This window comes from Thunnus thynnus, chromosome 12, assembly GCF_963924715.1.
Source record: "Thunnus thynnus chromosome 12, fThuThy2.1, whole genome shotgun sequence".
Lineage (NCBI taxonomy): Eukaryota > Metazoa > Chordata > Actinopteri > Scombriformes > Scombridae > Thunnus > Thunnus thynnus.
Window position 1 is genome coordinate 11,813,935 of NC_089528.1, and position 20,673 is coordinate 11,834,607.

Genomic DNA, 20,673 nt, shown 5'->3' on the forward strand with positions numbered 1-20,673 from the left:
TTCCTACCAACGTGTCCCATTTTTATTATCGTTTCTAACTGCACATTAAACTGTGGCACAGAGTTCTACACATCAGGAGGAGGAAAAAAAAGCAGTTATAGAGAAAAACAGTATGTTGTGGATGGTCTGAATGTTTAGTATTTGAAAGACATGTAGCTTACCAACTCATGACAGGATCAGAGGTGGAAAGTAAACTTCAGTGTTTCCATTTTGTGAGACACCAGCATATTTGATATATATATATATGTGTGTGTGTGTGTGTATATATATATATATATATATATATATATATATATATATATATATATATATAAAGCCAAAATAAAGTATCTTAGTAAGGTGTTGGGCCACCACAAGCTACCAGAACAGTTTCAATGCGCCTTGTCATTGATTCTACAAGTCGCTGAACTCTACTGGAGGGATGAACATCATCCTTTTTATGATGGTGGTGGAGAGCACTGTCAAACATGTCAGTCCAAAATCTCCCATAGGTGTTCAACTGGGTTGAGATCTGGTGACTGTGAAGGCCATAGCATATGATTCACATCATTTTTATACTCATCAAACCATTCAGTTACCCCTCATGCCCTGTGACTTGGGGCATTGTCATGCTTAAAGAGACCACTCCCATCAGGATAGAAATGTTTCATCATTGGATAAAGGCGATCACTCAAAACTACTTTGTACTGATTTGCAGTGACTCTTCCCTCTAAGGGGACAAGTGGACCCAAACCATGCCAGCAAAATGGCCCCCAAAGTAGAACAGAATCACCAGATCCCCTCAGTGTAGGGGTCAAACATTCAGACATTTAATGTGTCAAACGTCTGTAGATAGATAGATACTTTATTAATCCCAAAGGGAAATTAAAATGTTACAGCTGCCAACAATGAGGTAAAAAAAAGGTAAAAGAAACAAATGCAATTAAAGGCAAAATTATTTGCATTTGTTCCTTTTACCTCATTGTTTTTTTTACCTCATTATTGGCTGCTGTTTATTCTTAGTGTATAGTGGTCAGAGGTCAAAAGTCCCAAATTATTTTGAACGCTTTCAGGACCAATGATGATAAGAACTTCTGTCTTCCTCTTTTAATTTTATTTTGATTTTTTTTTTTTTGTTACATCCATGTAGGTTTTGAAACACATGGTTACAATTTGAAAGTTGGACTTTCATTTGTGATTAGGTTTTTCCAGAACTGCGACTGTTACTTAAGGTTTGGAATATTTTACTTTTTGATTTAAAGGACTGATCCTCTGCAACAACCACCCTGAAGTGCCCTTCAGCTGTCAACCAGACTCAACGTCTTTTCAACCTGTTGCTGGTAGGAGTTGGCTTTTCTTTTTAAACACAACTATAAAAAAAGTTAAGTCAAAGAATTGTTGGCTAATGAAAATATAGGAACTTAAAAAGAGTCAGTTTCAATCCTCAAAAACAGAATATTTTCTCACTTCCTCTGTTCGAATTTACCCTTTCAGATAGTTTTGGTTTTATTTACCCAGATATCTATCTGCCTCCAGCCCAATGCAAGGGTGAAAGGCAAGATGAAATATGTTTTTATCTGTATCTTCTTTATCAACTTCACTGTAGACATGAAGGTCTAAAATCTGATTGTAGAGATTATTTGAATTAGTTTTCTTTTATTTGATTTGCTGCATTCTTGATCTGATTTATACTAATTCATGCATGTGGAGTGGGCACAGTTGTATGCAGACTTTTCTTTTGTGTTGCTGTAGAATTTTTAAAATGTAAAAATCCCAATTCACCCCCAATTTTCAACAGAATTCTCAAAACCTGGACAGTAAAACCAAAACTATCTGCATGGCTTGATAAACTGGAGGGTAAGTGTGTACATTTAAAAAATATCTTTTTAAAACAATACAGACTGTCTGTTATTGTAAGGACTTATCATACAGTAGTGCACAGTAATGTAGAAACAGTGCAACTTGTGTACTGTACTAAGAGCTGGTGTTTCATAACCCTTCCTGTTTTGTTCATCATCTCTGACCAACTGGTTTGTTATCATTTTTAAGCAATGATAAATATGCTTCCAGGCACCTGAACAATGCTACACTACTGCAGATTATAATAAACATTACACTAATACATATACAAACAACACCAGATAATGAATACACATCTTTATTACACCGTATTCACAAAAACATACTTCTCAAGTCAATTATTTTTCCACTGGCATAAAGATTATTCCAGAAGAAAAAAAAAGTATAGTTCAATACGAAATGAGTCAAGGTAGAAAAAACAGCCCCCATTCAAATCACAAATATGCATAAATAAAAAAAAAAAATCTTAAATGATCAAATATAATCATAAGATTGGTTTGCATATCAACCAATATTGAAGAATGATTCACTTAAACATTATTCAATGACAAAAAAATCCAGTATTCTTGCTTGGAATGTTCAAAACTTCACTTGAGTATTTTTTATCCACTTCCCCTACTGTCTTTAATCCAAAGAAAACAAGTTTAACTCCAGTTGGACTGGTTATGCAAACAAAGGAAATATTTCTTCCATTTAAAAAAAAAAAAAAAAAAAAAAAAAAAAAAAAAAATGAGTGAGGAGAGAGACAGAATAGAAAAGCTAAGACTGGTTTGTTCTAACATATCCATTTTGTTCCCTCATCTGTCTGAAAACTCTTTACTATATGTGAATGACAAATACTGAAGATACTGAAGAAGTAAAAAACACAAACAGATGTACATTCTCATTCACAGGAGTTAAATTGATGTTGTTTATACAGATGATTCAGCTATAACATACATACAAGCATGGGCTTCTTTTTTTTTTAAAGTCAAAATAACATGCGTTTTCTAAAAAACTCCCTAAAGTTTCACTTTTACTCTCATGTTCCCATTACAAAAACTTAGGGATCTCCCTTAACACAACTAATGAGTCAGCAAAAACCACTGGAAAAAATAGTGGGGATTTGGCACATTACAAAAATCCCTGGGATATAAAACTAGCTAAGCCAAAGGACTGGCTTTTGTGGTCACTTTAAATATTAAAAAAAAAAAAAAAAAAATCACAGAAAAACAGTTCATCATGATATGTGTTACAATGGTTTTGCACAAAAAAGGGGTAAGAAAACATTTTCATACAATACTAACAGGATATGACCCAAAAAAGGTACAACATCCTAATGGATATAAAAAATACACCGCCTGCCTTGACATGGTGTTGCAGGACATGCTTCCTTGACACAATCTCTCTCTCCCCCTCTCAGCTCCCTTCTTCCCCTTAGTAATCTGTCCCATCTTCTTGGTACACCTGCTCCTCTTCCTGGTAACCTTGGTAACCCTCGTCTTGGTAATCTGGGATGTAGTCGCGGACTCCGCCTGCCCCGTTTTGCTCATCTGGGACTTCTCCAGCTTTAGGACAGTACTTAGCGTCGTAGATCTGCCGTCCCAGGCCGAAGTTCTGGCCGCTCTGGTTTGCTCCCTGGCTGTATCCCATCTGCAGGGACATGGTGGTGTTGTCACACTTGTCCGTGCCCAGCTTCTGGTCGTAGATGGCACGCCTTGTTCCTGGAGCAGTCATCCCAGCCTGTGGGAGACACAGACAGAGGAATAAGACGGCTAGAAAACACATTCAGCTTTACTTTTTCTTAAGTGCAATTATGTTGCAAACAGATCCAGTGTCAGCTTTCCCTCGTTGGAGAAAATCCAGGGTTTTACAGCTTTCGACAAGACTAAACAAGACACCTGCTCACAGCAGTCGAATTACGGGGAATAACTGATGCTAAATACCCTGAGGCTCATTTCCACTGCAATCCTATAATAATGAATTCATAACAAGCAAGGAATGTGTTCCAGTACCTGGCTCGCCCCCTTGTTGGTTCCCATTTGCAGACTGATGGTTGTGTTGTCCATGGGGGGCTGGATTTGAACTTTGGGGTCATATAAGTGCCTCCTGGTGCCATATGCATTCATACCTGCCTGACTGGCACACTTGTTGGTCCCCATCTAAAGAGAAAAAGCACAAAAAATAAAAAATAAATAAAAATCTACAATTAATTGTCATACGAGACTTACAAAAAACAAACATTTACTTTAAAACAACTTAAACAGAAGCTGAATGTTCCCTAATGTTGTAATTATGCAAGTTAAGTAAGTAATATTCACAAAGTTTTGACACCAAGAAAACATCCTTTAACATTTCAGTGAGCTGTCTGCTATGGCTACATTCAAATGAAGCTTGTGACAGCAAGTTATTTTCTCTTCCTCTCTGTTTCGGTAGCCTTCGTATCTACTTGACATCTTTCTTGGCAACGGAACCAATAACAAAACAGAGAAGCTTAAGAGGAAGAGAACAATGAGCAGCTCTTACACAGAAGTATGCTCTGCTTGACATGATCATGACAATCTCTGGTTTCGCAATAGTTTCACCACATGCGGTATAGAGAGCTCAGCTTTCCAAGCATGTGAGGTGCCTCTCCTCTGTCAGATTCAGCCAAAAATATCAAATTCATAAGCTGTGTCTGGTTTTGTGGGATTTTGTTTTACAGTCAGATACTTTTTTCCCCCTTCATCTGAGTGAAGATATGACAACCTGGGATTTCTTTGTCCTGTCACAATGGATTACATTATCTTCCACAGCCCTGAGTATCACTGTCGGACCTGTGCCAAAATAAACTGCAGTCGTGTTTAAATAAAGGCTGTTTGCTATTTTGAAATGACAACTAACCGAGAAATGGTTGGAGACACCTTGGCCAGCAAGATTTAAATCTGACAGGTGAGGAGATTTTAGGCTGAAGTGTACACAAGGCTCAGTTTTCTGTGGTTTGAGCAGAGTTTCAGATGTAACACCCTTCACATTCTTTATATTTTTTGGGGTATTTTACGAGGAGAGAGAGACACACAGGGAACAATATGCACCAAAGGTCCGCTGGCAGGATCGAACCGCCGACATTTTAAACCGTGCTGTTCAGCCAGCGCCCTCAAGACCGTCTGTACTGTACCTGTAGGCCAATGACGCACTGTCCAGCCTTCATCTTCTCCTCATCAAACATCCTCTCCTGCTTGTCTGCGTACTTCACCCCAATGTCCACCCGGGAATGGCAGCCCTTGGTCTTAGCCTGGAGAAAATATAGTGTAGAAGGTCGTCATGGTGGAGATCCAAAAATCCAAACATTCATAACAGTAACTGCGGTTCACTAAGCACTGTAGCCTGAGGGAACACACATCAGATATAACTAAAGTGTTGACATACTGAGATGTAACAATAGTATAAGATATAATCTGTTTATGATAGTTTGAGACTCACCATGCTAGCAAGTGCGAGCAGCGTTGTCTGGACCTGTGTCATGTTGCCATTCTCAAACAGGTCGTTGGCTTCAAAGATATCATGAGGCTTCAGTCCGTACGTTGTGGTGGCTTTGATGAAGTTGGTCAGGTTCTCCAGCTAAAAACCACACCAATATAAACGGTTTAGACAAGATCAACACTGTTTGTACAGGATTTAAAATGAATGAGGTGTGATCATTTCTCTGTACGCATTTCATCTTAAATGTTCCTATTAACAAAAAGCAGTCATATATCTGTAAAAAAAAAACATGTGTCAATCTCAAATCTCAAACAGGGCACTAAGTTTACTGTGACTGGTTACACCTCAGTAAAGAAACCAGTTTAAGACGCTGCTATAAGCAGTGGCTGTAAAAGCAAGCAAATGCAAGTATAACCATGACCTCGCATGATTCAATGTACCAACATCCCAATTGGTAGAAAATGATCAAAGCACAACATGACAGCACAAGGAGCTATTTGGTAACAACGTACAAAAGCACGTCTCTGATTGCATGAACCATCATCACTGGTGTCAATGAACCAGTGCTACAAAAATAAATAAAGTGACATCATCTCTATGCGGTTAACATGATCTCACCGCACCCTCAATTAGCTGAAAAACATGAGCAATCAACTAACTCACCTGATGCCAGTTCAGCGCTGACTTGTTGATCTTTTTCACAGAGCCTGGCTGAAGCTTGTTGATAAGACTGAGAATGAAAGGAGGAAAATGTTTCAAATTTCCAAACAATTGTACGTATTAAAAACAGATGATCAAGGCTCTCATGCCACAGCGGAATGGGAATTTTTTTAATCTCTACTTACTCGCACAGGATTACTCCATTCTTCAGGCCTTTCTGGAAGTCAGGGCCGATGGAGGTGCCGGTGATGTCCTCAATCCAGATCCTCAGCTCCTCTTCCTTTTGAGGGTCGTACTTCTGTGCGATCTGTTCGGGCAGAGTGATCAAAGGTCACGTGTGTTCCACCAGCAGCGATAATGGCCGGTAGGATATTTTTTTAGTAAATGAATTCACTTATTCACAGACTGTCACAAACCACCCACACAAACCACTAAAGAGCCTTTATGAGAAGAAGAAAACTCAAGACACACCACCAATAACCGAGCCGCATCTGTAATGACAGAACTGCGGATAATTATACATCACAAAACCAGTCTGTCCTCAAAAGTTTATTTTGACTGCATGCAATCATGTTTCACGGTCACCCTTATTTTTCACTTTGCCTCGACATAGTTTGCTCTGTGTACTCAGAGTTTTTTGTCTTTTTCAGCCCTCATAAATAAGAAGGTGACACTGACATGACCAAACACAAACACACAAGTTTGTGCAGTTATCCCTGTTAAGACATTGCATTGACTTCCATTTATCATGGATAGCCTAACCATAACCTTTGAAATGATGTTTTGCCTCATTAGGACTGGGTTTTGGTCCCCATGAGGTCTAAAGGTCCCGACAAAGTCGATGTTTATACCGGAAAAGGTCCCAAAGAGGTAACAAAAACGCACACTCACACACACACGGATATCCTGTTTTGTAAACTGCTAAATTCTCCCCTGAAGCGCAGGAAGGCAGTGGCTGACAAGAGGAGGGTGTGTTTGAAGGGGCTTAACATGGCACAAAGATTGACTTTCAGTTCTGGTTGTCACTACTGAGGTGCTACTTAGATTTATAAGCGTTTCTCTATTGATGACAGAGGTGTGAGGAATTCTAAAAGGAGGCCATTCAGGAAGAGCTTTATGACTACACAAACAACAGTTCAGTTAAATGTGTGACTGGCTGGAAAGCAGAAATGAAAGGACAAAAAAAAAAAAAAAAAATTCATTGACTTGAACTGAAACAGGTATACATTTCTTCTCTCTTCTAAAAGGATAAAAGTGTTGAATGAGCTCCGTGCAAACTCACAACCAACTAACAATCTCTCTCTGTCCAGAGGCCAGTGAGAAACTGAACCTACTATATACATAAAAGTTGGCTGCACTGGGCTCACAGCTGGTTGTGCTCTTAAGGAATGTCTGTCTTCTAATTACATTTCCTTCATTCAGTTATCCCCATATTAAAAACAACACTGGGCTATTTTAATTGCCCACAAAGAGTCTTACAGATGTAATTTACAGAGACAAGCTGAACACAAGGAATTTACCCCACAGTGCTCGAATAAAAGAGCTGAATGAAGCAGCGAGGGTATGCAACTGTGCGTGTCGATCCGATGAATGAATACGGAGAGTGGTGACATTCAAAAAAAAAAAAAAAAGTTGCATATGGCATATGCAGCCAGCTTAATAAGCAAAAGCAAAGGTGGTGTGGGTGGGCAGGGGGGGGGGGGGGGGGGGGGGGGGTGTTGTAAATCCTTAAATGCTTCACATTTCACGGTAGAGGCTACGTCACTGATGGCAGGAAATACCACTGACTCAAGTCAGCATCTCTTTAGCCCTCCCTTCAAGGCCATCACTGCCAACAGACAGAGGAAATCTACATGTTTTCTTTACGTCCGGCACATGTTGTTCTGTGGAGGTTTGGGGAGGGGACGTGACCCTTTCTCTCCCATACAAGGGCACAGCCAAGGAATGCAGATAAAAAAATAAATAAATCAGCTGAAGGTGAAGGAGGTAAAGAAACTCTAGTTGGTGTGTGTGTGAAGGCAGAAGAAGCAAAACCAAAGATCTCTGCAACTTAAACCACATTTACCACTTTTGGGTGTGAGAAAATACAACAGAGTTAAAAGAAGGCATGTTTTTGACAAAGTTAAGACAGCCTTACTGGTAATACATGAATGCACAGTGAGTTATTACACAGAAACAACAGTTTATCCCTTAACTTCAAAAAAAGGGAACAATTCCCAAGGTTATGCAGCTCAGTGTGATACACAATAACGTGGTTAGGAAAAATAATCTCCAGCATCAGGCCTGGTATTTTAAGTGGATCCGGGTGTGCAGAGATCTTTGCAGGTCTACATTAACAGGGTGCTTTCCTCATCAAGGCCGCACACACACACTGAAGTTACACACTACCGAAGAGGTTGGGGTCATTTTTGGGGACTCGTCTTGGTTTGTGTGACTTCAGTCAAACATGGTGATTTATTTCAACAGAATGAAAACTGGAAAAACTTTCCTTCCTGCATCGATCCGACATGATTTAGGCGAATAAAAAGTTGAACTATGAGAAACAGCACGATACCTTACCGCAAGGGGGGGCTTGCTATTCCGCACAAGCAATAAAAAAAAGATTCAGGGAAGGGCAATAACGAGGATGGATGGCATCCAAGCCAGGGACTAATAGGTGAATTACATTATCTGCTAATGCGGGTCACAACGCCGGGCAACAAGATGCACAGGGGACAGAGTACAGCTGGAAACGGGGATCACACTTTTGCCACAACGACATACTTCTTTGCCAGGAGGGACAACGCCCATAGTCTTTTTTAAGTGAGTCTCCTGCGTGTGTACAGGGAGAAATATACTGATATCTATTGTGCTTGTCAAGAGCTACAACTTGCAGATGAATATATACTTTGCAAAGTCAATATACTCAAAATTAAGTTTCGTTAAAGTTGGAGTCTTTATCTTTTAAAAAAAAATCTCATTAAATCTCTGCACACTATCTTCTCATTTACTTGACTATCTTGTGAACCTGAGCACGCACTTCAAAATGGAGGCCAGGTGACTCCTATACATAAGCACGATGACTGGATGAAGTTTGATACAACTTTCTGTAATTAATACGTAAAAGTAAGTGTACGCACCTTGTTTTTGACCTCCGCAGACAGTCCGTATGCAGGACCTTTGTTAAAGCTCGCCATTGTCAGAGAGTTGAGATGTTTCTGTCTGAGTGGAAAAAAAGACACCTACTTGAGAATAAAAACTGCGCTAAATTATCTTGGACTTTCTCTTCCAATGAAACCTCGGAGTGAACTAAATACTTCCTTTCTCTTTTACGGCCGCCAATTAGAGCGCTCCCACGGTTTCTACCAAAGATGGTGGATTCAAGAGTCAAGATAGTTCACCACTGTGGTTCACCTGAGTATGTATGGATGTTGGTTGTTGATGTTAAGTCAACTCAGTTCAGTTCAGAGGGGCTTTATTGGCATGAAGGTTTCAAGGACAATGTTGCCAAAACATCAGTTTGTCCAAATATTTGGACAGTAATGTGAGCATTAAGACAACATTAAGATTAATATCCCTCATCCATATTCAACCCAGGACAGAACCTGTTAGCTTTTGGGTGCATGAAATAGCTCCATGTGCATTTGATAAGTGTATCTCAAAGTGGGGTCTGGGGACCCCCAGGGGTCCTTGAGGGGATTCCAGGGGGTCCCCAGCAAAAAGGGGTATCATTTCTTTACACTGTAATTCCATCCATAAGTAACACAATGACAGAATGTATGACTGTTCTGGTCATGAGTTTCATACACTTTCTACAATAAAACATCTAAAAGCAGAAATCTTATCAGATGGGAACCCTGGGACACAATTGGGTGAGCAGGTAATTGAATAAATAAAATATGACAAATCATTCCAAAAAGTTGAGTGCAACACACATTGCATTATTCATAATACGCACACTGGACACATTATGCAGACATGAGAAGTCAGTGTGTAGTGGCTGGGATTTGTCGATCCAGGAACAAATGTCATCAAATTGCTGCTTTTCTCTGGAGCTGGAGCACGTTGACACTGGGAAGTAGGACAGTGGTTTATCCTAACAAGTTGACACAGAAAAACACACCATTACATGAGTCAGGTCACCACCAATACAGTGGCTGTGAACCACAATTTCCCCAGTTTAAGTCTGGCCAAGGACCTTCTTATCATGTTGTCTCCCATCTCTCTCTCCTCTCATCTCTCTCTACAGCTGCTTCACCAATTAAGATATTGGGGGAAAAAAACTTGGGAGCAGTTGTGTTGTTCTATAGAAATCCTCTTTTTGGTTTCTGGTTAAAATTGAGGGGATTTACAACCTCTGTATTTCTAAAAATCCTAGCTACAGCCCAGTACACTGGTTGCTAATTTTTAAAATGTGAAGACGCATTTTCACAGCATGTAGGTTACATGAGCTGCTTTTTGAAGCACCTGATTGAGCCACTTTTCATAATTAGCCCAATCTACTTAGCTTCATTGATTTATAATATTAATATATGTTTATTGTGCATGTGTCTAATTAAACGTACTTTGCCAGGCTCTTAATGTAGCCCCATTCATAGAGATTTGTTAAAGAGCTTTCACTTCACCTTAAAAACATCCGATATTAAGTTACTGTAGATACTGGGTGAGCTATGAGCTTAAAATATATACAAAGATAATAGTGGAAGGCACAACAGATGTCATAAAGAGTTATATAGACTATATTACAGACTATAAACCTGCACTCAGAATAACAGACTTGATAAGAAACCATTCATTCATTCCTACTATAAACTTTTACGAGTTCCAGCGACTACGGAAGTGCGCAGACAGGAGTCCTCTTGGTTATCCTGTGTACTCTTTGGTCATATGCTTCGTTAATCGATCCTAGGCTCCACCTTTCCCCTTCCCTTCCTTAGGTCGCGATTGATATCAAAAACTCCTTATATGGAAGGAAACTTCCCAAATTCCTGAATGGTGGGAGTGATCCACAGGTCCCACCCTGCATACCAGACGCGCAGCGGACCAGACAGATTGTCGCACTTTCTTGAGTCACTGTTGAGAAAAAAAAAAAGTTTAGAGGAACTAAACTAAGCACAATGAGCTACTGAGCTGACGTAATGTCGGAGCTATGGACTGTAGATAACAAATAGCCTACAACTTCTCGCATGCCAGGAGTTGTAAAGCTTATCAGAGTAACGTGTCTACAGATGAACAACCGGGCTGCTCCCATCTTTATAAATCAATGACATAATTTATAACAGTAAGTAACAATCGCAAAGAAGCGTTTACTTTCTTTTCTCTCACACTGGAGCAAGAAGTCCAACTCTAACTCTTATGTTGCCATCCTGGAATTAAAAAGCAATCACTTTCAAATAGAAAACCATCATTATATTTAAATACGGGGTCCTGTGCCAGGGCTGCATCTTTAAAAAAAAAAAAAAAAAGTAACACCAGTGTTAAAATGTTACAGACTTGGAGCAACAGTCTCACTATCACTGTCTCTTTTGTAACAGAATAATGATAACATGATTCTATGACAATGTAACTTTATTGATTGTTCATCCTAACATGAACATCTGGAGAAATAACCACAAATCATATAGCTGATAGATAGCTGTGGTTTTTGGGTGCCCCTTAAAGTAACGCCAATGTATATTTTCTAAAAGGAGGCCTTTTCACTGTGGCACATACTCGGTTGTTTTTCCAGACCAGCCCTAATCTCATTATGGACGACAGTGCTACTAGTCAAGATGGGAGCCATTGGCTATTGACACTAAGGACACTGAAATGGCCCTAACAGGCATTTGTTTCACCTAGTCTGGTTCCATGGTTGCATTTAGTGAATTCTTACACACCTGAATAAAAGTGATTTGTATTGCTGGGTGCTAAAGTCATGAGTATGTTTGATGTTGGGGAGCTTCTGTTTGAGGGGTTTGAAGCTGAAAACCAGTTACCTGAGGGCACTAAAATTATATACTAAAAGCTGCTCTAATCTGAAGACATTTCATGAAATGATCTACAAAGCAGTGTCAGAAAGCATTTTTTTGTTGCTGTTGTAACTACGTGCTAGCGAGAGCGTAATGTTGTCTTATCAACCAATCAACACATCAGCAGATTTTGATGAATTGCACAACCTCAAGCTGACAGTGTGTTTTTGGCTTAGTTGGGAACCAAACAAGACAAGACTGGAGAGGAATAATGATATCAGCCCAGGTGTCTCTCCTTAAGTCTCTGATGGGGTGTCTGGTCAAAAACAGCTGTATTTCTGAGCGTAGGTGTAGTGAGTACATCATACAGGTGTGCAGAGGACTGATTCAGAGTCTCAGAGTAAATGCACCCGAGGGAACAACAGTTACTCATCCTGAGATCTGTAATGAGGTGACATCAGCTCACTGAGTCAGAGCAGGGAGTGACGTAGTTAGGATCAAACCTTTAGACTAATGATGCTAATAAAGGTGTCACTTTTAAATACACAAGGCCATATTTTACTGTCACACGTAGGTGTCCACAGACGGAAAACAATCTAAATGTTTGGTAGGATTGTTTTATTTAAAAATATGGGGCCTGATATCATTTATGGAAATAGAAAAAGGACAAGCCTGATCAAACAATTCCCACTGAACTGCAATTACTCTTAACATCTCAAGCTTACATAACACACTGATGCAGACAAAGGAGGCAAATGGACAATGTGCACCCCCATATGGATGAACTGGGTAAGTACAACAAATTACGGCATAATGCAACTTAGTACAGTGAAGCTCAAAATAAAAAGGCAGAAGTGTACAAAGCTCAGACCGACCCGTTTAGTTTCAACAGGGCAAAAACCTTCAAGGATGTTCACAATTGTTAAACACGATGTGTCATAAATTCACGGAACTCTAAAAGACGCACAAGTCAGTCGACTGAGCTGAAGAATTAGATCATTTTATTTTTCAAACAATTGAGAGATGTTAAACACTGAACAAATAAAGATGCCCCAGTCAAAACTCCAGAAAACAGATTCTTATCAACCAGTTGTAGCACTTTCCTTTATTGCCAGCTGTGTTGTTGTTGTTGTGCAGTTTCTCATTGTCTGCAGCGTCACCCTCACTAAATCAGTGTGTACAAAAAAAGTAACAGAAATGGTGCATATACCAGCGTCATACTGATCGTGGGATTTGGAGTTCTCGCACATAAAGCCGGCTCCAAGGACAGGCGTGTTTTATGCGGAAGCAAATCCAGATTTACCGTTTACCAAGGCACATTGGTAGGGATGAATGACTGAAAGAATGAATGAGTAGAGAGGCTGCGGCAGAAGCCAATCTTAACAGGTCATGTGAGAAAACGTGGTAGTGACTGGTGAGTATAAAGGGAAATCGAAATCAAGTATTAATTGTTTGTCACATGGAAAATGGCAATAATCAGATGCACACTGCTTTCTCTCTCCCTTTTTTTTGTTGTACTTAAAAAATGGAAGCAAACAAAATGCTGCTAAATATTTTTCAAAACCATCAAATGCAGCTGCAAGAACTTGAATTGTGTCTGAAACTGAACAAACTATATGGGCACATAACTGTAACATTGTGGGAACATCAGTCACTATTCACACTTTAATCAAGTCAGGGATGAAATGACCAACAAGTTGTCAACTTACAAACAAGTGCAAAGAGGTCTCAATCCTGTACATTCACTAAGGCTGTTTAACTTGTAGAAAAATCTCGAAGGAATTCCAAAAGGCAAAAAGGATCTAAAGGAATGGAGACAGAGTGAATTCCAGCATTCAAACATTTCCTTGTTTTTGTCTCGAAAATGCAATTATTGATCAGCACCACCTAATTTGACATTCTTTCATATTTTAGGCTTGAGAGAGAACTAGTGGGTGGCGAGAGGTTCTCAAATTTTCAATTAGCACCACACTACTTTGATGGAACAATTGGAAACCAAATATTTAATCCAGAATAAATTTCTTCTTGAGTTGAGATGGCATGGACATGGGAGCTGTGTGATGAGACGGAGAGAGCGAAAGGGTGTGAAGGGTGGAGTATGGAATGTTGATGACCGAATGGACTGGCCGATCTTAAAGAAAGACCACGCAAAAAACATTTGTATGCCCCCCCTTTTACACTATAGATCAGGCCGGCGACATTGTGATGCGGAAAAGAGAAAAGAAAAGGAGATCTATATGTTTTTGAACATCTGGTTTTGATGAATGTCCCATAAATGAACTGGTCAAAATAAATAGATGTATACATGATAAGAAATTTATAATTTACTCTTTATATCTCACATAAAGCTTCTTGTAACTGCCAAATATGCTCCAGTATTTCACACTCTGGACATGTTCAGCTCTACCTGTGCTAGATGAACTCTATCGACACCTTTCTGGGCACCAACATGGCGGCCTGGACAGGACAGCTAAACCCCAGCCTTCCCTCAAATTCAACCCTAGATTGTAATTCCTCATTAGAAACTAAAAGGTAAAAAAATACGGACAGTATTATCAAGTGAGCCTGAAATAGTGGTACAATTCAGAACATTGAAAATTCACATCGAAACATTGTTTCTGGTTGCCATGGATAATTCTGTCCTCTTTTTTTTGTCTTCTGTTAGTAGCAGCACTCTGCAACTAGGGCCTCGTCATTCCTGTGGCTTTCAGTTTGAAAAATAAAACAGAAACAGCCCTTGGTATCACAAACTCAACTATTCTTTTAATCTTTACTCTTTTTATACCAAAATCTCAATAGATTATCACAGAAAGAGGAAGAGGCATGGGGGGGCAGGGGGGGAGTTTAGCAGGCCTGGCTTTTGCCAAACTCACAGTGGACAAACAAAATCACAAAGTATCTTTGTCTCTGTGGGGAGACGAACACAGGAGTGGAAAAGGACAGCAACCTTCCCAAACCCGTCAGTCTAGGCAAACATATGGCAGGATGTTCAATTTGCTTTCATCCCCGTGAGGGTCCAATGATATGCACTCTGTCCAATCAAACCAGGTGCCCTTGGTGTCATAACAACCGTTCACCCCCGGCCAGTGCTGTGTATGTATCCTGTCCAGGTCCTCATCCGTCACCTCTCGGCTGACGCCCGGTAAATCCCCTACTAAGTTGTCCGTCTGCAGAACGTGCGTCTTCCTCGACTCCTTGGTTTCCTGTTCTTCCCTTTTCAGATACTGGGACATGAAAAAGTGTGCACTAGGGGCCTGGACCCCCGAGGAGGTGAGCACATTGCTCTGAAGGTTCAAGTAGGACTGGATGATTTCATTTCTGGACAGCTCCTTCCAGTTCGTCTGGTGAAAAGGGTTAGGGCTGGGACCTGGAGCTGTGGCCGTGGCCGTGGCCGTAGCCGTGGCCGTAGCCGAGGCCGTGGCCGTAGCCGAGGCCGTGGCCATGGCAGCGGCAGCGGGCTGTTGTACAGTGCTTTCAGTTCTCTGCCTAGACTCAGCAGGGTCAGGAGTGGGGGCTTCCTCTGTTTGAGAAGGTTCTTTATGTACCAGGGGTTTTATCTGACCTGTGACAGGGTCAAATGTTAGTCTGCGTTCTTTTAACCGTACTGGTTTAGTCGTGTCCTCTATTTTCTGGCCATCTAAGTTGACAGAGTAGTCTCTAGACCTGTACTTCCTCCGTTTATGCTCTGAGTTGGGGATTGTTGCCCCGTCTGTGTCATCAGACACAGCCATGGCTACCTCAGGTGTCGGCCTGTGTAGTTCTGAGTTGTGTTGGGGGTGAGAGGGTGAGGGGGAGACTGATGGGGATTCCAGTGTTGCAGATATGTCTTGTGGTGGGCAATGAGAAGGGACATCTGACGAACTGGCCCAGTGCATTGAAGACCTATGAGAAGAGTGTGGCAGCTTGTCAGCGTAAGATGCTTGAGCTGGGGAGGATACAGACTGGGACAAAGGAAGGGGAGAATTTCTAGGGGATGGGCTTGGGATAGATGTTCCTTTCGGTGTGTATGCCGCAGAGCGCTTGGTCACGGTGTCTTGCTTCGTGCTCCTTGGACTGGTAGTGAGGCCACGGGGACTTTTGGCTTGATAATACCCGCCTCCTCCTCCTCCATCATCCATTCTGGCCTGCTGCATCACAGCAACCTTGATTAAAGAGGAAGTGCTAGGTAGTTTGGCCACTCCAGGGGAGCTGGGGCGAGGCTTGACAGCGTTTACTGGAATTCTGTTGATTTTATCATTGTCAAGGTGCTCTATGCGAGATCTGTCAGGGGACGGGACGACCTCCTGGTCAGGCAGGGTATCAGGGCTTCCTGCAATCCCATTGGTGGGTGGTGGTGAAACAGAGTTATCATATGACATCTTGGAGATTTTTTCTGGTAAGTGCACTCCACTGTCTCTGTTCTCTGCTCGGCGCTTGCGACTGCTTGATTTCTCAGCTTTTGGTGAGTATGTGTTGTGAACATCATTTCTGGTTTTGACTTCAGGGACCCCCTTCCCTGACACAGCGATGTCAGGTGGAGGGGCTTCTGTTCTGCAGGGATGAGAACTGCCATTGGTAGACCCAGGGACACTCGCAGCCACAGCAGGCCCAGGCTCAATCAGCTTTTGCCAGTTTCGTAAGAGTTTCTTAGCACGCTTGGCAAGGTCTTCATCCTTGGTCTTCTTTCGTACATCATTGATCAGTTTTCCTAGTCGAGTTTCCTAATGAATAATGTGTGTGAGAGTTAGAGAGAAATCAAGCAACCCAATTTCTACATGAAAAAGTAGTTCACAGAGAGTCAATTGTCTTACCTCAAGTGCTTCTTTGGTGATAGGATACTTTTCGAGACCGGAAATAACCTCTAATACGACCACCATATTGCATATCTGCAGGGGGGGGACAAACACAAACATTTTGTATTATTTCACCTGCTCTCTCAATGCAAAAAACGGTACTTGTCCAAAACCACAATTCACAGAGTTTGGCAGTAGAAGACATAGTTAAATAAGAATTTTAATCACAATATAGTCACACTAAGGAAAATAATACAAGTGGGTAACACAGACACGACTACTAACTGTCATAAATGAATGTGATATATAGAAAAACTCCAGTATTTGGACGAATAGAAAACCACTGAATCGTGTCTGCAACGTGTAGAGTGTGGGGGCAAGTTAGCTTACGACGAGCTAGGAAACATTAGCTTGTCTCTCTGCTACAGAGCGACGTTGAAAAGTAAAGATGGCAAAGTGTCAGCTCAAAAATCCTTCATCATTGCATGCGCTAAAACAAACGTGTGGCATTTGAGCAAAAACGGGCATTAAAATTAACTAATTTTAATTTACACTAGTTTATTATCATGTCGACAAAGTCCACCAGTGTCCAAGTGTCGACAGAGTTACCTGTGGTAGCTGATTTGGCTGCCGCTAGCGTTTAACTAACTTGAGAGGGAAGGGTCTGACTATTTCCTAAAACGTAGCTACAGCTATCCAAGCTACGAGTTAGCTAACTACCTCCCACACTTCGTTAACAAGGGACTGTTGACGTGAAACGCTCCACAGCGAAGCTCTGACCATTCCATAAAACATAAAGATGGTATTATAGTTAAATACGTATTCTCAGGGAGCGTGTTTGTTATGTTTATTACATAAAGTTACCGTTAAATACGGTGTAACGGCTAGGCTAGCAGCTAGCATGCTACATAAACCAGCTAACGCCAGTTTGCTGTCTAACCAACCTAAGGCTGCTGCTAAGTTAGCTTTGCGAGCTGTCACCTCCACAGATTCATCGTCTCCCCTTTCTTTCGCAGACATTTACCTGCTATATGGGTGCTGACCCAAAACGTAAAGCATTTTTTAACACATTAAACTGGTAACTGTCGGGATATAGAGCCTGGTTGAGTTTACCGGAGGGCAGGTAAACAAGCTAAAGCTAGCCAGCTAGCCTCACTCACATTGCTCTGACTGTCCACGGCCCGCAGCAGCCGGTCCTTCATCTGCTGCGGGGTTGCCGGGGCCGTTGTCATCGCCTGTTCGGTGCGATCCGGAGGATGGAGGGAGGAATCCTCCAAAATGAAAACCGGGTGACAATGGTGACTCAAAAGCCGCTGTGGTGACTCGTCAGGCGTCCGTACAGCATATTTCTGCGTGTCTCCTGTAAGGTAGACGGCTCAGTTTATCTCACATGGAGCATGAAGTGTGTGTGTGTATGTGCGCTGTGTTGGCCGTTAGCTGCTGCCTGCTCGGCGCTGTGGTAACTCACTACCAGCTGCTGGATCTCTCCACGGCCTCCTGCTGCATGATGGGATACGATGTAGTTTGACGTCTGCACGTAAAACCAAGTAAACATCCCTCTGACGGTGTTTCGGTTTAACGAGTGACCGTGTTAACTGGGGACGTTTGGCAGCGGTTGCTCGTAGTAACGGCAGTTTAAATCAAAATCTCTTAAATCGAATGTTCTATACAGTATATATTCGTCTGGTCCTTTTTGTCTTACATCATGTAAATTAAACGGTATCACCAACAAAAAGTTACTTTTTTGAGGGGGAAAATATAGATTAGCTGAGCATGACACTAGTATATTTAATTGGTTGAATATGGGTCACTTTCCCCTTTTCCACATTTGTAAGTATATTTATTGTAAAAAAGTATAAAAGATAAAGGCCTTTGATTGATGATACACAACATGCAAATATTTTCCAAAGTGGCTGTACAAAAAAAGACAGCAACATTTCTCAAATTCTAAGAAATACATTTTTAAGATGTATATAAAATACTCTACATAATAATTTGTTTCTGGTATGATTTTGCCACAAAAAAGTGGCATTAAAGTGGCATCTCTTGCTTCTCCCTCATTAAAAAAAAGTTTTCCTGCTGGACACAAGATGTTTCCTACTTCACTGTAAAGTTATTCTCAATGTTTGCGCACGTGTGTAAGTTGTGTGTGTAAGATGAATATTGGACCAGAATTGGCTCCAAACTATTTGTGATTTTACAAATCTTGCTCATAGGTCCGCCCCTTACAACTGGATTTTCAATGAGCATAGAGAAACTTTCCCCCTTCAGCAGATGAATGTGAAAACAGCCTTCTAGTGTCAAACTCTGCACATACATCATTCTGCTCAGTGAAGGTCAAACATCCAACTGTAGGAACAAGAAGAAAAACATATTTTTGAGTGGAGGGGGACTTTAAAGAAATTCTGGAGATCTCATAACAAAATTTTCACCAACAAATGAACTCATGAAATCATAAACTGTACACAACAATTTGAGTAACTTTTTGATTGAGAATGACGATAGGTTATAAAATCCCAAGATTGGCTTTAGGTTTGTTTCCCACATTGTAAGAATCACTGAGAGGTGACTGAATAGATAGAAATAGATAATAGACACAGATGAGTATTATTCAAAATTGATTAAAATAAATCCAGAGGCTGCTCTGTTTGTTGTTTTTTTTCAACAGCTGTCGCCACCACGACAACCACAACACATTCTGCTGAGAATCACCAGTTAACAACCGAAATACCGTCCACCTGCACTGCTGGAGGTTCAGTTATTGTAAAATATAGGCTAAATGTTGACCCTCTTTTTCCTTCTGTCACAACGCACATGAAATGACAACTCATCTTTTTTTGGGACTGTCTGACTGACTTTTTTGGTATAACCTTAATCTTTTTTAAAAAAACAGAAAATTAGATGCTCAACTCAAACTCAAAATTGAATTTATTTGTTAGTTTTTGCTGATGAAATGTCTGTCAAGAAAATGTACAGTATAAAACTTATTTCTTTATCACCAAAATTCCATATACATGCCAGCAAATTTGACAAAATGACAAGTTATAATTAATGTACTCAGTTTTTGCCTTTTGCAACATTTTGTCAGTTTCAGACCTCCATTGTACCAAACAACGTTAGGCATTTTTACTTGATAACAACTTACATAATTAGCAGATTATCAAAATTGTTAATTCATTATGTGTCAGTCAACTAATGATTAATTGACTAAATTCAGCTACTGTCAAAAGGAATATAAAACATCAAACCACATGCCAAACTTACATGAAACATAAAAAATAAAAAAGATCTTGCCAGTTAGATCCACCAGTCTTTATTTTTACTCTTCGTAGAGGAAAGAGTCACATCAAAATCCGTCCATTTTTAAATGAAATTAGCTATTTCTTACTTTTCTTTCATTATTGCATCACTTACCACACACCTACACACACACAAAAATCTCTCACTGGTTGTACAGCTCTATTACATTTACTACATGAACAGCGGTCATTTTCAAGGCAGATATTCAAATAAATGTTTAATATGAATGTGTTTCTAACAATTTGTAAATTATTATGAACAAACATTGATGACTTTACTTTATATTACAGCATTCCACCAGCAGATGGAGTCCTGCATTTTCTGAAAAGGATGAAAGTCAAACAGCAGAACCTGTTCCTGAAACATGAAGCAACATGCAGGATGCTGCACCAGTAAGCCAGACTGGTTGATTGAAACACTTCAGCCATTTGAGGGCATCAGTGATGGTGAAGCTGAACCTCAAGGATAGTGAACAGGCTGGAACGGATCTTTGTGGATGCATTAAATTAGTATTAGGAAAGCAAAACAGGGAGATATACTTTAGTGTTGCAATAGAATACAATGAGTTGAGGTTGTGGGTGAATGAGGTGGGAGAAAGTTCATACTTTTACTACATGCAAAATATCCAGTCAACCCTTTAAAAGTTAGTGTGGACAGAGTGAGAGAGGGAAGGGCAAACACTGGACGTGAGGCTGCAGAGTGGGTGAGAAAGTTGACTCTGATACCAGTTACTG

The 20,673-nt window shown here is 40.6% G+C and overlaps 2 protein-coding genes and 1 long non-coding RNA gene across 3 annotated transcripts; 1 reads left to right on the forward strand and 2 right to left on the reverse strand.

Annotated features, from left to right (window-relative positions):
- Positions 1-2,121: 2,121 nt before the first annotated feature.
- Positions 2,122-9,235, reverse strand: cnn2 (calponin 2). The gene is made up of 7 exons (XM_067605492.1): positions 9,060-9,235; positions 6,126-6,247; positions 5,944-6,010; positions 5,281-5,418; positions 4,976-5,092; positions 3,834-3,980; positions 2,122-3,561 (listed from the first exon to the last, which is right to left on the reverse strand). The coding sequence occupies exons 1-7, from the start codon at positions 9,114-9,116 to the stop codon at positions 3,256-3,258; spliced, it is 954 nt and encodes a 317-aa protein (XP_067461593.1). The 5' UTR covers positions 9,117-9,235; the 3' UTR covers positions 2,122-3,255.
- On the forward strand, positions 6,132-20,660 carry LOC137193991 (uncharacterized). Its single transcript, XR_010930902.1, has 3 exons — positions 6,132-6,304; positions 6,736-6,810; positions 20,230-20,660. It is a non-coding gene; the product is annotated as an uncharacterized lncRNA (long non-coding RNA).
- crsp7 (cofactor required for Sp1 transcriptional activation, subunit 7) lies at positions 12,847-18,262 on the reverse strand. Its single transcript, XM_067605489.1, has 4 exons — positions 18,108-18,262; positions 17,800-17,999; positions 16,658-16,732; positions 12,847-16,567 (listed from the first exon to the last, which is right to left on the reverse strand). Exons 2-4 carry the CDS (start codon positions 17,869-17,871, stop codon positions 14,828-14,830), a joined length of 1,887 nt encoding a protein of 628 aa, XP_067461590.1. The 5' UTR covers positions 17,872-17,999; positions 18,108-18,262; the 3' UTR covers positions 12,847-14,827.
- Positions 20,661-20,673: the final 13 nt, after the last annotated feature.